The sequence below is a fragment of the Lucilia cuprina genome, chromosome 6 (assembly GCF_022045245.1).
Source record: "Lucilia cuprina isolate Lc7/37 chromosome 6, ASM2204524v1, whole genome shotgun sequence".
Lineage (NCBI taxonomy): Eukaryota > Metazoa > Arthropoda > Insecta > Diptera > Calliphoridae > Lucilia > Lucilia cuprina.
In genome coordinates, this window is record NC_060954.1 from 9,164,924 (window position 1) to 9,181,422 (window position 16,499).

Sequence of the window (16,499 nt, forward strand, 5' to 3'; positions counted from 1 at the left end):
TCTGGACTATAGACAAGACTATAGTCTGGACTATAGACAAGACTATAGTCTGGACTATAGACAAGACTATAGTCTGGACTATAGACAAGACTATAGACAAGACTATAGACAAGACTATAGTCTGGACTATAGACAAGACTATAGTCTGGACTATAGTCTGGACTATAGTCTGGACTATAGTCTGGACTATAGTCTGGACTATAGACAAGACTATAGTTATAGTTAGACAATACTATAGTCTGGACTATAGACAATACTATAGTCTGGACTATAGACAAGATTATAGTCTAGACTATAGACAAGACTATAGTCTGGACTATAGACAAGACTATAGTCTGGAATATAGACAAGACTATAGTCTGGAATATAGACAAGACTATAGTCTAGACTCTAGACTATAGACTAATTTACAGACAAGACCATAACATAGACAAGATTATAATCTGAACTATAGACAAGAGTATAGTCTGGACTATAGAACAGACTAAAGTCTGGACTATAGAATAGACTATAGTCTAAGCTATAGAATAGCCTGTAGTGTGGACTATAGAATAGACTATAGTCTGGACTATAGAATAGACTATAGTTTGGACTTTAGGCAAGACTATAGTTTGGAATATAGACAAGACTATAGATTGGACTATAGACAAGAAAGTAGACAATACTATAGTCTAAACTATAGACAATACTATAGTCTGGACTTGTCTAAGACTATAAGACTATAATCTGGACTGTAGTATATAGTTTGGACACTACAGTTACATTATATATATAGTGTCTGTCTATAGCCTGAGCTATAGAATAGACTATAGTCTGGCCTATAGAATAGACTATAGTCTGGACTATAGCATAGACTATTTTCTGTACTAAAGAATAGACTATAGTGTTGACTATGGATTAGTCTGAATAGTAATCTGAATAGACTGTAGTGTGGACTATAGAATAGTCAATAGAAGAGACTATTATCTGTACTAAAGAATAGACTATAGTGTGGACTATAGAATAGTCTAAAGTAGACAATAGTCTGGACTATAGAATAGACTATAGTCGGCACTATAGAATAGACTATAGTCTGGACTATAGAATAGACTATAGTCTGGACTATAAAATAGACTATAGTCTGGACTATAGAATAGACTATAGAAGGGACTATAGAATAGACTATAGAAGGGACTATAGAATAGACTATAGAATAGACTATAGAATGACTACAGAATAGACTATAGAATAGTTTATAGTATTGACTATAGACTATTGTATTGATTATAGAACATTGACTATGGAATAGTCTATAGTTTGGACTATGGAATAGACTAGAATAGGCTATAGAGTAGAGTCTTTAGTTTGGACTATAGAATAGTCTATAGTTTGCCACTATTTTTAAGAACTTTTCTTTCAGTGTTTTAAGCACTTCGTTCATTTGCTATCGCTTCCTTCTTTGAACGCTTTCAAAACACTTTAAATACTTAAACTATTTTTATTTCAGTTCTTCTACAGCAAATAACATTTTCTCTCATTTGCAACAATTATTTCTTAAATATTTTTGCATACTTTTGTCTGTTGGAATAAATACTATTTAAAAATTCCTCATGTCATTCGTCTTACTTCCCCACAAAACTCTAGGCTGGTTGTGTTTTACAACAATTTCAGCTGCAAGAATAACATTTAAGCATTGAATGGCAGTTGTAGACAGCAGAGACCGATCTAAAAGAGCTTTTTGGCAGCCTGTGATGTTGAATTTTTTGTTTTGTGAAAATACTTAAAACGCTAAGACATGTTCTCTTGCTGCCAATCACTGTTTTGTATAGAGGTATCGTAGAATGGTTGGATGGTTGGTTGCATGAAGGAGCGGATGTTAAGTTTACATTTACTTAAAATGTTGTTAGTTTTAAGATTCTTCTCGGCTTTTTTTTCTTGATTTTCTTCTGTTTGGCATTTATTTGCAAAGAAACTTTTCCATACAACTCATTCGAACATTATGTTCGTTTTGCATATATTCTGGATTTGAATTGTGTTGTTTTTTCTATAGTATTTTACACAAATAAATGAATTTCTAGCCTGCAGTAAATTACAGAACTCATGACAACATTTACGATTGTTATGGAAATGCATTAAGTGCAATTTATTGTAACGCTTAAACAAATTTTCTATGCAAAAGTGTAGACAAAATTTGTATAGAAAGCTACACGACATACATACACATGTATGTTTGTACATACATATAGCAACACGAAACATATGAATATGCTACATTTGAGGCATGTTGATGGAACATACATATGTACATATTTAGGGGGACAGAGAAGAGATATAGCTGTAGTATTTTGTGGCTGAAAAAAAACTCATATATGTTTGCTGTTGTTGCTGTCGTCATTCTTCGTCCTTTGGAAGTTCAAACTCAAGTGTTTGGAAGATTTTTTGTCTTTAAATTCTTTAAGTTGAAACCTGGAAAAAAGTGTTTAAATTAAGGGAAAAGGATTTTGAATTATAAAAAGTAACAGAATATACTTTAAGTAGATTTTTTTTCATTTTTAGGCAAAAAATATTTAAAAGCATGACCAATTTTGTCCAGACTTTAGTCTTGTCTTTTGATCAGGCTTGTCCTTAATCCAAACTATAGTCTCTTCTGTCTATAGTCTAGTCTGTATTTTAGTCTATAGTCTAGTCTATAGTCTAGTCTATAGTCTAGTCTATAGTCTAGTCTATAGTCTAGTCTATAGTCTAATTTATAGAATAGCCTATAGTCTAATGTATAATCTAATCTATAGTCTAGTCTAAAGTCTACTCTATAGTCTAGTCTACAGTCCAGTCTATAGTCCAGTCTATTGTCTAGTATATAGTTTGGTCTATAGTCTAGTCTACAATCTAGACTGTAGAGTAGTCTATATAGTAGCCTATAATCTAGTCTATAGTCTAGTCTAAAGTCTACTCCTTAGTCTAGTCTATAGTCCAGTCTATAGTCTAGTCTATAGTCTAGTCTATAGTGTAGTCTATAGTGTAGTCTATAGTCTAGTCTATAGTCTAGTCTATAGTCTAATTTATAGAATAGCCTATAGTCTAATGTATAATCTAATCTATAGTCTAGTCTAAAGTCTACTCCTTAGTCTAGTCTATAGTCCAGTCTATAGTCTAGTCTATAGTCTAGTCTATAGTCTAGTCTATAGTCTAGTCTATAGTCCAGTCTATAGTCTAGTCTATAGTCTAGTCTATAGTCTAGCCTATAGTCTACTCTATAGTCTAGTCTATAGTCTACTCTATAGTCTAGTCTAAAGTCTAGTCTATAGTCTAGTCTATAGTCTAGTCTATAATCTAGTCTATAGTCTAGTCTATAGTCTAGTCTATAGTCTAGTCTATAGTCTACTCTATAGTCTAGTCTATATTCTAGTCTATAGTCTAGTCTATAGTCTAGACTATAGTCTAGTCTATAGTCTAGTCTATTGTCTAGTCTATAGTCTAGTCTATAGTCTAGTCTACAGTCTAGTCTATAGTCTAGTCTATAGTCTAGTCTATAGTCTAGTCTATAGTCTAGTCTATAGTCTAGTCTATAGTCTAGTCTATAGTCTAGTCTATAGTCTAGTCTACAGTCTAGTCTATAGTCTAGTCTATAGTCTAGTCTATAGTCTAGTCTATAGTCTAGTCTATAGTATAGTCTATAGTCTAGTCTATAGTCTAGTCTATAGTCTAGTCTAGTCTATAGTCTAGTCTATAGTCTAGTCTATAGTCTAGTCTATAGTTTAGTCTATAGTCTAGTCTATACTCTAGTCTATAGTCTAGTCTATAGTCTAGTCTATAGTCTAGTCTACAGTCTAGTCTCTATTCTAGTCTATAGACTAGTCTAGTCTCTAGTCTAGAGTGTAGTCTACTCTAGTCTGGTATATAATCTAGTCAATAGTCCTGTCTATAATCTAGTCTATTGTGTAATCTAGTTTATATTCTAGTCCGAGTCTACCGTTTAGTCTATAATCTATAATCTAATCTATAGTCTAGTCTATGTGTATAACATGGTGAATAGTCGGGTCTATAGTTCTGACAATCTCCCTAACTATTGTGTGCTCTAATCCGAGTGATAAACCCTTCAGCGTTTTAGAATTTCAAACTTATCATCCATATTTTTTTCTATATCTTTCCAGGGATCCAAACTGCTACCGTACAACTGTTAAGCAATCATCCTAATGAAGTTACACTCAAGTGTCATGTAGAGGCGTCCTCAGGTGATGGCCTACTAGAAATCGAATGGTTTCGCAATAGCGAAAAACTTAGTTCATTGAAAAATATTGAACTACAAGATAATCGTCTAATCATACACAATCCCAGCTATTTAGATGCTGGACTTTATCGTTGTATAGCCGCTAATGCTGCTGGACGCGTAATTAGCCGCAAAGGTTATATACTCAAATGGGCAACGGTAAAATCGGAACATTCCGAAACTTCACGGAATTGTATACCAAGACTTAAGAAAAACTATATCATGCCGGAAAGTATGAAAAATATGTTTCTTTGTCGCGGCAAACGAGGAGGAGATGATGATAAACTACCACAAGCTGAAGTGAAAATTACTCAAGGTCCGGCGAAAAAAGTTGTGGTTAAAGAGAATGATGCTGCCGAATTAACTTGTGCCTATAGTAATTCCCAAACGCAATCCTCCGATGTTATACTCAAATGGCACAAAGATGGTAAATTTTTTAGGCAAATTAATGTGGCCGCTGAAGCAAATGATCAACGTTTAGTAGAATCGAATAAGGATCCCATGTTACGCGAAGATGTACGTGTATCGATAGCCAAAGAGAATGGCTCACTAATATTTACCAGTGTTATTGCTAGTGATGCTGGCCAATATGTGTGTCAAATTGTTGTAGAAGGCTATCGTCCCATCACTTCTGAGCCGGGTGAATTACAAGTCATTGAACAATTGAAATTTATGCCACAACCTACTTCGAAGAATCTCGAATTAGGTTCGGTGGGCAAAGTACATTGTAAGGCACAGGGAACACCAGCACCACAAGTTAAATGGCTTAAGGTAAGTGTCTTTTGTTGTATAGTTAAAGTTAAAGTATTACAACACTTGGTGAATAGGGATAGAAGAGGGAGATGGTTGAGACAGTGGTTTGTTAAGAATTTAGAAAAGAAAAGAGGAGTAACATTTTGCTTAAAAATGGTTTATGACTTGAAAAAAAACGATCTTTTTTTTAAGAAAAATATGAAAAATTTCTGGAGAAAATTGTAAGAACTATTTTGCACACAACTTCGTTGTAACCACTGTCTTTTTCCGTTATAGAAAATTACTTAAGGGTAGTTTGGCAAATAAACTGCAAACAACTGGAGTAATGTAAAAAAAACACAGACACACACAAAATAATAAAAATCTAACAAAATTAGTTTCATTTGAACAACGTACTTAAAGATATTATGTAAAATACTCGTAACGAGTAAGAAACATAAAAAATGGCTAAGAACTAAAGAGCTTAGTGGAGTATTTTATACCACTTATATGAAAAACATACTAATACTCGTTGTTTGTTGAAGTATGCAATGGAATTTTATTTCAAACAACTAAAGTCAATGACCAGTGGGCAGTTCTGTAAAAATTCGTTTTTTTTATTTGTAGCAAAAAAAGGGAAATATGAAAAAACTAGTAAAACTATATAGAAACAAATTTCTAATATTACTTTGGGTTGTACGTTTATTTTTTCTTGGTTAGGAACATAATAATCCAGGCTAATTAAGACAAAAAAATAAAACAAAGAAATCAGTTGCAGCAATAGTACGATTTAAGAGTTTAAGTAATAAAAGTGTTAAATTTAAAAGGGTTTTAAAGAAACGCATTATTATCCGATTATTATGTGTTATAATGCATTATATTTCGATTATAATGCTTTTAAACATATTACATTCCAATTATAATGTGTTTTAATGCAATATTTTCCTATTATAATTTACTTTAATACATTATAATGCGATAATAATGTGTTATAATACATTATAATGCAATTATAATGTGTTGTAATACATTATAATGCGATTATAATGTGTTATAATACATTATAATGCGATTATAATGTGTTCTAATACATTATAAGGCGATTATAATGTGTTGTAATCCATTATAATGCGATTATAATGTGTAATAATACATTATAATGAGATTATAATGTGTTATAATACATTATAATGCGATTATAATGTGTAATAATACATTATAATGAGATTATAATGTGTTATAATACATTACAATGCGATTATAATGTGATATAATACATTATAATGCGATTATAATGTGTTATAATACATTTTAATGCGATTATAATGTGTTATAATACATTGTAATGCGATTATAATGTGTTATAATACATTATAATGCGATTATAATGTGTTATAATACATTATAATGCGATTATAATGTGTTATAATACATTATAATTTAATTATAATGTGTTATAATACATTATAATAAGATTATAATGTATTACATCGCATTATAATGCAATTATAATGTGTTATAATACATTATAATGCGATTATAATGTGTTATAATACATTATAATGCGATTATAATGCATTATAATACATTATAATACGATTATGATGTGTTATGATACATTATAATACGATTATAATGTGTTATAATATATTATAATGCAATTATAATGTGTTATAATACATTATAATGCGATTATAATGTGTTATAATATATTATAATGCGATTATAATGTGTTATAATACATTATAATGAGATTATAATGTGTTATAATACATTATAATGCGATTATAATGTATTATTATACATTATAATGCGATTATAATGTGTTTTATTACATTATAGTGCGATTATAATGTGTTATTATACATTATAATGCGATTATAATGTGTTATAATACATTATAATGCGATTATAATGTGTTATAATACATTATAATGCGATTATAATGTGTTATAATACATTATAATGCGATTATAATGTGTTATAATACATTATAATGCTATTATAATGTATTATAATACATTACAATGCCATTATAATGTATTATAATGCATTATAATGCTATTATAATGTATTATAATACATTATAATGCGATTATAATGCGTTATAATATATTATAATGCGATTATAATGTGTTTTTTTACATTATATTACTAATATAATGTGTTATAATACATTATTTTCCAATTGTAATTCATTTTAATACATTATAATATGATTATAATGTGTTATAATACATTATATTGCGATTATAATGTGTTATAATACATTGTATTGCGATTATAATGTGTTATAATGCATTACATTCTGATTATTATGCATTTAAATGCATTATATTTCGATTATAATACATTATAACATATTTTCATCCAATGTTATTTTTTAATTCCATTTTTGTCCTTACTCATCTCTTTTATTCTTGCTCTCTCTCTCTTTTTTTCAGGATTTCAACGAAGACTTACCCGATACTCTAGAAGACATAAATGGTACTTTAACCTTTAAAAACGTGTCAGCTGAACATCGCGGTAACTATACCTGCCTGGCATCCAGTAGTCAAGGACAAATTAATGCCACCGTTAGTATAAATGTAGTGGTGGCACCACGTTTTCTAGTTGCTCCTGAAGGACCTATTGAAAGTGCCGAATCTGGTGTGGCTATTATGCATTGTCAGGCGACGGGAGATCCTAAACCCACCATACAATGGGATAAAGATTTGGAGTATTTAAGTGAGAATAATACGGATAGGGAAAGATTTAGATTCTTGGAGAATGGTACCTTGGAAATACGTAATGTACAGATGGAAGATGAGGGTAGTTATGGTTGTACTATTGGCAATAGTGCTGGTCTGAAGCGAGAGGAAGTGAGATTTATAGTGAAACGTAAGTATTACAACATAGACAACAAACCTTTATGTCAAACTTTAAATTCTTAATATTCCAGCTGCCGATGGCTTTCCTTTGGGTGAAGGAGAACAGGAGGGTTTTCTTATTACACGCGCTGTTTTAATAACCATGTCGGTGGCCTTTGCTTATATCATTCTGGTAGTGGGTCTGATGATTTGGTGTCGCTATAGGCGACAAGCGCGCAAAGCTCGTCTTAATGAAACCAATCCTGAAGCTGGTGAAGGTGATAAGTTAGCTGAGAATGAACCCTGTTTATCGGAAAACAAAAGTGCTAAAACGCGTAAAACAAATGGCAACAATAATCCCAAAGGAAACACAGGTCACGATGCCCAAAAATCTGATGATACCGCCTGCAGTAATCATTCGAAAACATCGAAAAAGTCTAATGTCTATGACCAATTAAGTTTTCCACGATCGGGCATAAGTGAATTGCTACAAGTGGGCCGCGGTGAATTTGGTGATGTATTTGTGGGTAAAATTAAAACCTCGCTCATCAAACAGACCGATGACAAAGACACCGATACGGAGAAGAATAGTAACAGTGATAATGGTAATGGTTCGGCAGCAACCACTTCCACAACAGTGGAAAAAAGAAGATCCAAAACTTCCATGGATGATATAGAGGAAATTAAAGAAGAACAGGAAACCTGTAGCAGTGAGGGAGATCCTCAGGGCAATGCTAATTCAGATGAATATAAATTAGTTATGGTTAAGGCTTTGAATAAGGTGAAGGATGAGAATGCCTGTCAAGAGTTTCGCCGACAAATTGAAATGTTTCGCACTTTAACGCACAAGGGAGTGGTGCGTTTATATGGTTTGTGTCGCGAAAAGGATCCTCATTATATGGTTTTAGAGTACACCGATTGGGTAAGTTTAATTTTAAATGGGGTTTTAGTTAACAATGGTATATAATCTTTGATTTATTTCTTTTAGGGAGATCTCAAGCAATTTTTATTGGCCACTGCTGGCAAAGTTAATACTTCAACAAATTCCTCCTCACCACCACCACTACAGACCGGGCAGGTTTTGGCTGTAGCTTATCAGATAGCTAGAGGCATGGATGCTATATACAGAGCAAGGTTTATACACAAGTAAGTGGAATAAAATTGGACTAGAGTTGATGATGAATTGAATTAGAACTGAAACAATAGAACTAGAACAGAACTAGAACAGAACTAGAACAGAACTAGAACAGAACTAGAACTAGAACAGAACTAGAACAGAACTAGAACAGAACTAGAACAGAACTAGAACAGAACTAGAACAGAACTAGAACAGAACTAGAACAGAACTAGAACAGAACTAGAACAGAACTAGAAGAGAACTAGAACAGAACTAGAACAGAACTAGAACAGAACTAGAACAGAACTAGAACAGAACTAGAACAGAACTAGAACAGAACTAGAACTAGGACAGAACTAGAACAGAATTAGAACAGAATTAGAACAGAACTAGAGCAGAATTAGAACAGAATTAGAAGAGAACTAGAACAGAACTAGAACAGAACTAGAAGAGAATTAGAACAGAACTAGAACAGAACTAGAACAGAACTAGAACAGAACTAGAACAGAACTAGAACAGAACTAGAACAGAACTAGAACAGAACTAGAACAGAACTAGAACAGAACTAGAACAGAACTAGAACAGAACTAGAACAGAACTAGAACAGAACTAGAACAGAACTAGAACAGAACTAGAACAGAACTAGAACAGAACTAGAACAGAACTAGAACAGAACTAGAACAGAACTAGAACACAACTAGAACAGAACTAGAACAGAACTAGAATAGAACTAGAACAGAACTAGAACAGAACTAAAACAAAGCTAGAACAGAACTAGAACGGAACTAGAACAGAATTAGAACAGAACTAGAACAGAACTAGAACAGAACTAGAACAGAACTAGAACAGAACTAGAACAGAACTAGAACAGAACTAGAACAGAACTAGAACAGAACTAGAACAGAACTAGAACAGAACTAGAACAGAACTAGAACAGAACTAGAACAGAACTAGAACAGAACTAGAACAGAACAGAACTAGAACAAGAACAGAACTAGAACAGAACTAGAATAGAACTAGAACAGAATTAGAACAGAACTAGAACAGAACTAGAACATAACTAGAACAGAACTAGAACAGAACTAGAACAGAATTAGAACAGAACTAGGACAGAACTAGAACAGAACTAGAACTAGAACAGAACTAGAACAGAACTAGAACAGAACTAGAACAGAACTAAAACAGAACTAGAACAGAACTAGAACATAAGTAGAACACAACTAGAACAGAACTAGAACAGAACTAGAATAGAACTAGAATAGAACTAGAACAGAACTAGAACAGAACTAGAACAGAACTAGAACAGAACTAGAACAGAACTAGAACAGAACTAGAACAGAACTAGAACAGAACTAGAACAGAACTAGAACAGAACTAGAACAGAACTAGAACAGAACTAGAACAGAACTAGAACAGAACTAGAACAGAACTAGAACAGAACTAGAACAGAACTAGAACAGAACTAGAACAGAACTAGAACAGAACTAGAACAGAACTAGAACAGAACTAGAAGAGAACTAGAACAGAACTAGAAAAGAGCTAGACTAGAACTAGAACAGAACTAAAACAGAACTAGAACAGAACTAGAACAGAACTAGAACAGAACTAGAACAGAACTAGAACAGAACTAGAACAGAACTAGAACAGAACTAGAACAGAACTAGAACAGAACTAGAACAGAACTAGAACAGAACTAGAACAGAACTAGAGCAGAACTAGAACAGAACTAGAACAGAACTAGAGCAGAACTAGAACAGAACTAGAATAGAATTATAATAGAACTAGAACAGAACTAGAACAGAACTAGAACAGAACTAGAACAGAACTAGAACAGAACTAGAACAGAACTAGAACAGAACTAGAATAGAACTAGAACAGAACTAGAACGGAACTAGAACAGAACTAGAACAGAACTAGAACAGAACTAGAACAGAACTAGAACAGAACTAGAACAGAACCAGGACAAAATCAGCACAGAACTAGAACGGAACCTTTGAAAAATTTTTACTGATTTGATAATCTTTCCTTTTTGCAGAGACTTGGCCACTCGTAATTGTATTATTTCCAGTGATTTCATCGTTAAGGTTTCATATCCCGCTCTCAGCAAAGACAAATATAATCGTGAATATTTCAAACATCGCAACACCCTACTGCCCATTAGATGGTTGGCACCCGAATGCATACAAGAGGATGAATATACCACTAAAAGTGATATATATGCTTTCGGCGTTGTAGTATGGGAACTCTTTACACAGGCCACTAAATTACCTTTCGAAGATTTAAGCAATGAAGAAGTGATACAACGAAGTCAGGCGGGTAAATTAGAATGGCAGTGTGCTGAGAATACACCCGATAGTCTGAAGGAAATATTGGTGAGTTAAATGTAAAGAGAAATAAAAGAAATTTTATTAAAGTTGTTTTTTTCATTACAGACCACTTGCTGGAATGTTAATCCCAAGGAAAGACCCTCATTTAGTCAATTGGGTTCGGCTTTAAGTAAAGCCATACAAAGTCTGGATAAATAAATAAAACAAAAAATAAGAGTGAGATTTTGTATTTTATTTCGAATAATTTGCATTTATTTTAAAATTAGTGAAAAAAAAGAAAGATAAAGAAAGAAAACAAAAAAAGCCAAAAATTTTACTTAAGTTTTTACTGCCTCATTAATATAAATGAATAAATTTATATTTAATAATATAAAACAAAAATATATAATAAATTTACTTAAACATATAAACAATAGTATATAAATAAATATTATTTATTATAATTAAGACAAGACAATTGCGAAGAGTGGTTACACATATATCTAGATCTTCCTTCATAGGATTCCATTTTTTTTATTTTAACTTCTTTAAAAATATAAAACTCTTTAATATTTCTTAAAGATTTCATTCATATTCATGATTTCTTCACAACTGTTTAATATATTTCTATAAAATAATAATTTCATAGATATTTTTCTTATAGTGTATAAAATATATTTAGTATTTAATTAATAAAAACAATAAAAATCAGAATCGTGTTTAACACTTTTCACTTTCTTGATATAAAAATTAAAACATTTTGTAATTAAAAGTTAAAAATTAAAAAAATATAAAAATAAATAAAAAAGGGCAAAATTTTTTGCAAATTTGCCTCAAATAAAGTAACAATTTCTATAAATAATTTGCCTTTTTAAAAGGCAACATTTTCCTGAGAAAATTTGCCTTACAAAAGTCAAACATATTTGAAGAATGTTTGCCTTATGAAAAGGCAATATTTTCTTGAAAGAATTTGCCCTATAAAAAGGCAACATTTTTGCAAAAAAAGGCAACATTTACAAGTACTCATTAAAATAAGTTTTAGAAAAGAAAACACAAAAGAAATTGCCCTTAGAAACTTTGCAAAATACAGCCGCCATTAAAACTTTGTAAATAAAATGGTTGATATACACTTAAAGAAAAGCTTGTGCTAGATAAAGCGGCCATACAATTCATACCAGTTAAAGCATTTAAAATATTTTTAAATAAAACAAAAATTTCTTTTGTACTTTTTTATACAAAAAAAAAAAATATTTATTTTCATAAAAAAATCATAATGTATTATTAATTTAATTTTTTAAATTAAGCATGTAATTTTATTTTATAAATAAAAAAAAAAAAACAAACATTTAACAACATACAACTGTATAGTCTAAGTCTAAAAAGTCATACAGTCTTCTTGCAAACGAATACATTTTCTTTATTAAAAATAAAAATTAAAAAAAAAGAAAATAAGCAACACAACATAAATTAAATCTGCCATAGTGTTTAAGCTTTTTTTCATGTTTAAAAAACAAATTTATTAAGTGAAAATAATAATAATAAAAAAATAAAATTTACTTCTAAGTGGTCATAATTATAAAAAAAAAACAACAAATATGTACAGTAAAAATAATAACAAAATATTATATATATAAAAAATAATAAAAGAAAATAAATATTAAATAATTTAACAAATATTATAAAAATAAAGAACATTTTAATAATAAAAAAATTGCTTAAATCAGTGTTATTTAAAAATGGTTATAACAATTTAGAAACTGGGATAAGAACAATATAGAACTAGAATAAAACTACAATAGAACGAAAAGAAATATCAAACAGAACTAGAACAACACTATAACAACACAAGAATAGAATTAAAACAGGGCTTAAATATAACTAGAACAAGATTTTAATAACGAAACAACAATATAATACGAACAGAACTGAAACATAACTAGAACAACACTAAAATAACACAAGAACAACACTGGAACAGAACTAAAGCAGAATCAGAACGTAACATGAACGGAACAACATAAACACTTGAACAACAGTAAAACAACAGTAAAACTTAACAACAGTACGAATAACACAAGTAGAACACTAGAATAGCGTAAGAACAAAATTAGAGCAGAGGTAAAACAACAAAACCAGTAGAAAAAAATGGAACAACAGTAGAACAACACCAGAATAACAAAAGTACAACACATAGAATAACGCTAGAATAGAACATGAACAGAACAACAGTATAACAACATTTAAACAACCGTACGACAACAACAGAATAACACAAGTACAACAGTAGAATAACGTTAGAACAGAATCTGAACATAGCTTGAAAAAAACATGAACGGAACTAGAACAAACCCAGAACAGAACTACTACAACAATTGAACAGCAGTAGAACACCACTTGAACAACAGTAGGACAACACTAGAATAACAAAAGTACAACACACTAGAACAACACAAAAACAACACTGAAACAGTATAGGAACAAGACCAATACTTGAACAACAGTACGACAACACACGAACAACACAAGTGCAACCTTAGAATAAGGTTAGAACATAATCTGAGCAGAGCTTGAACAGAACATACACGGAAGTATAACAAACCCAGAACTAGAGCAATGCTTGAACAATAGTGGGAGAACACCAAAATAACAAAAGAATTACGCAAAAACAACGCTAGAGTGGAACATGAACAGAACAACAGAATAACAACATTTAAACAACCGTACAACAACAACAGCAACAGAATAACATAAGTACAACACTAGAATAACGTCAGAACAGAATCTGAGCAGAGCTTGTACAGAACATGCACGGAACTAGAACAACCCAAGAACAGAACTCAAGTAACACATGAACAATAGTAGAACAACACTTGAACAACAGTAGAACAACACAAGATAACAAAAATACAGCACCTAGAATAACGCAAGAACAATGCTAGAATAGAACATGAACAGAACAACAGTATAACAACATTTGAACAACCGTGCGACAACTGCAGAAGAACACAAGTACAACACTATAATAACGTTAGAACTGAATCTGAGCAGAGCTTAAACAGAACATAAACGGAACTGGAACAAACCCAGAACTAGAGCAACACTTGAACAATAGCAGGACAACACCGGAATAACAAAAGTACAACACAGTAGTGCTTGTTTAGAACATACACGGAACTAGAACAAACCCAGAACAGAACCCGAGTAACACTTGAACAAGAGTACAACACCACCTGAACAACAATAGGACAACACCAGAACAACAAAAGTACAGCACCTAGAATAACACAGGAACAACGCTAGAATAGAACATAAACAGAGCAACAGTATAACAACATTTAAACAACCGTACGACAACAGTAGAATAGCATTATAACAGAATATGAGCAGAGATTGAAATAGAACATGGACAGAACTAGAACAAACCCAGAACAGAACTACAGCAATAATTAAACAACAGTAGAACGCCACATGAACAAAAGTAGAACAACACTATAACAAGAAAAGCACAACACTAGATTAACGCAAGAACAACGCTAGAATAGAACATGAACAAAACAACACAACACAACATAACATAACTAAAAAGACAATAAAACAACACTAGAATAACATTGGAACAGAACAAGAACCGAACTTGAACAAAACATGAGCGCAACTAGAACGAAACTAGAACAACACTTGGACAGCAGTAGAACCGCACTTGAGGAACAGTTGAGCAACACTAGAACAACATCCGAATAAAATTAGAACAGAATTAGTGCAGATCTAGAACAGAGTTTGAACACAACTCGAACGGAAGTGGAAAAGGATTAGAAACTAACTAAAACAACATTATATTAACACAAGTATAAAACAACAACACTAGAATAGAACTTCTAGAACATCATTATAACAAAAAAAAACACTTTAACAACACAAAAATATATCTAGAGCAGAACAACACTATAACCACAACACTAGAACAACAGTTAAACAATACCAGAACAACATTATATTAGCACTAGAATAACACGAGAACAACACAACAAAAGAACTAGAGCTGACCTATAGAGGAGACTATAGTCTGGACTATATTGTACTGTAAACAATACTATAGTCTGGCCTATAGACAATACTACAGTCTGAACTATAGCCCATACCATAGTCTGGACTACAGACAAGACTATAGTGTACACTATATATATATAGACACGACTTTAGACGACTTTATAGTGAAGACACGTTAATTTTGTTTAGTTGAAATCTAAACTTAGCATTTTACACAGTTTATAAAGCTTTAGTAAACTTCTCAAAAGTTTTTCTCTACATTTAGGGATTTCTTCAGGTTTCAAACTTCACTAAAACCAACGTAGCAAGTGTAGCAAAGTATTGTACCCTATAAAATTGCTTATATTCTTACGTTTTATAAAGGACATGCGCAATCTTGCATGTGGACTCTCACTTTCTCTGCAATCCACAATTTATTATGATTTATTAATGTGAAGCCTCTAGCTGAAGTTAATCTAAACATACATCTGGTTAGAAGACTGAATCTAAGATTTTCTATCAAAAATCTAGTTAAAAAAAATTTGTTTAAAAATTAAGTTTTTTGTCTTTTAAACAAAAAGGATTATTGTTGTTAAAAAGACCTGCAAACATTCTTTAAAACAAATTGTCTGTTTGAACTTTAAGCTGACAGCAAGATAAAAAAAAATAAATCCTTACACGTGTCTGCAATTAATTATTTTTTTGTTTTTTTGATTAACAAATTTTAATTTAAATATACGGTTAATATTGTTCTTTTCGTCCCTTTTTAAATGTCTTCATTCCTGCATTGTTCCAATAATCTCGACCTTTTGTTAATGTGTTGTGTGTTAAATTGCATGTAGTAATATGTCTCGGGTTTTTTTATGAACAATATATAAAATGAAGATGTTAAACATGACCATAAACAACGAATCTTGTAACCAACTTGTTAAAATTGTGAAGGTGAAATTGTAAAGTTGTTAATTTTTTTTATTTTCTTCTTACAAAGGTTTTTTACACACACAATTTATTGTAGAATATGTGTGTTCGTTTTAACATCTATGGGTCATTCCATGGGATGGATTATGAAGAAGCAACGACATTTAATGTGTAACAATTAATAATGGTCTGGTCTGGTCTAGTCTATAGTCTAGTCTAGTCTAGTCTATAGTCTAGTCTATAGTCTAGTCTATAGTCTAGTCTATAGTCTAGTCTATAGTCTAGTCTATAGTCTAGTCTATAGT

At 31.4% G+C, this 16,499-nt stretch overlaps 1 protein-coding gene across 1 annotated transcript in view; it reads left to right on the forward strand.

The window, feature by feature from the left end:
• The window catches only part of LOC111688228 (tyrosine-protein kinase-like otk), a 24,302-nt gene extending 12,775 nt beyond the window's left edge, over nt 1-11,527 (forward strand). The window contains exons 4-9 of the mRNA XM_046954333.1: nt 4,131-5,017; nt 7,423-7,858; nt 7,920-8,749; nt 8,816-8,973; nt 10,980-11,316; nt 11,377-11,527. Of these exons, the coding sequence (XP_046810289.1) occupies nt 4,131-5,017; nt 7,423-7,858; nt 7,920-8,749; nt 8,816-8,973; nt 10,980-11,316; nt 11,377-11,469 (2,741 nt within the window). The 3' untranslated portion in view covers nt 11,470-11,527. The remainder of the gene's footprint in view (nt 1-4,130; nt 5,018-7,422; nt 7,859-7,919; nt 8,750-8,815; nt 8,974-10,979; nt 11,317-11,376) is intronic.
• The last annotated feature ends 4,972 nt before the right edge of the window (nt 11,528-16,499 follow it).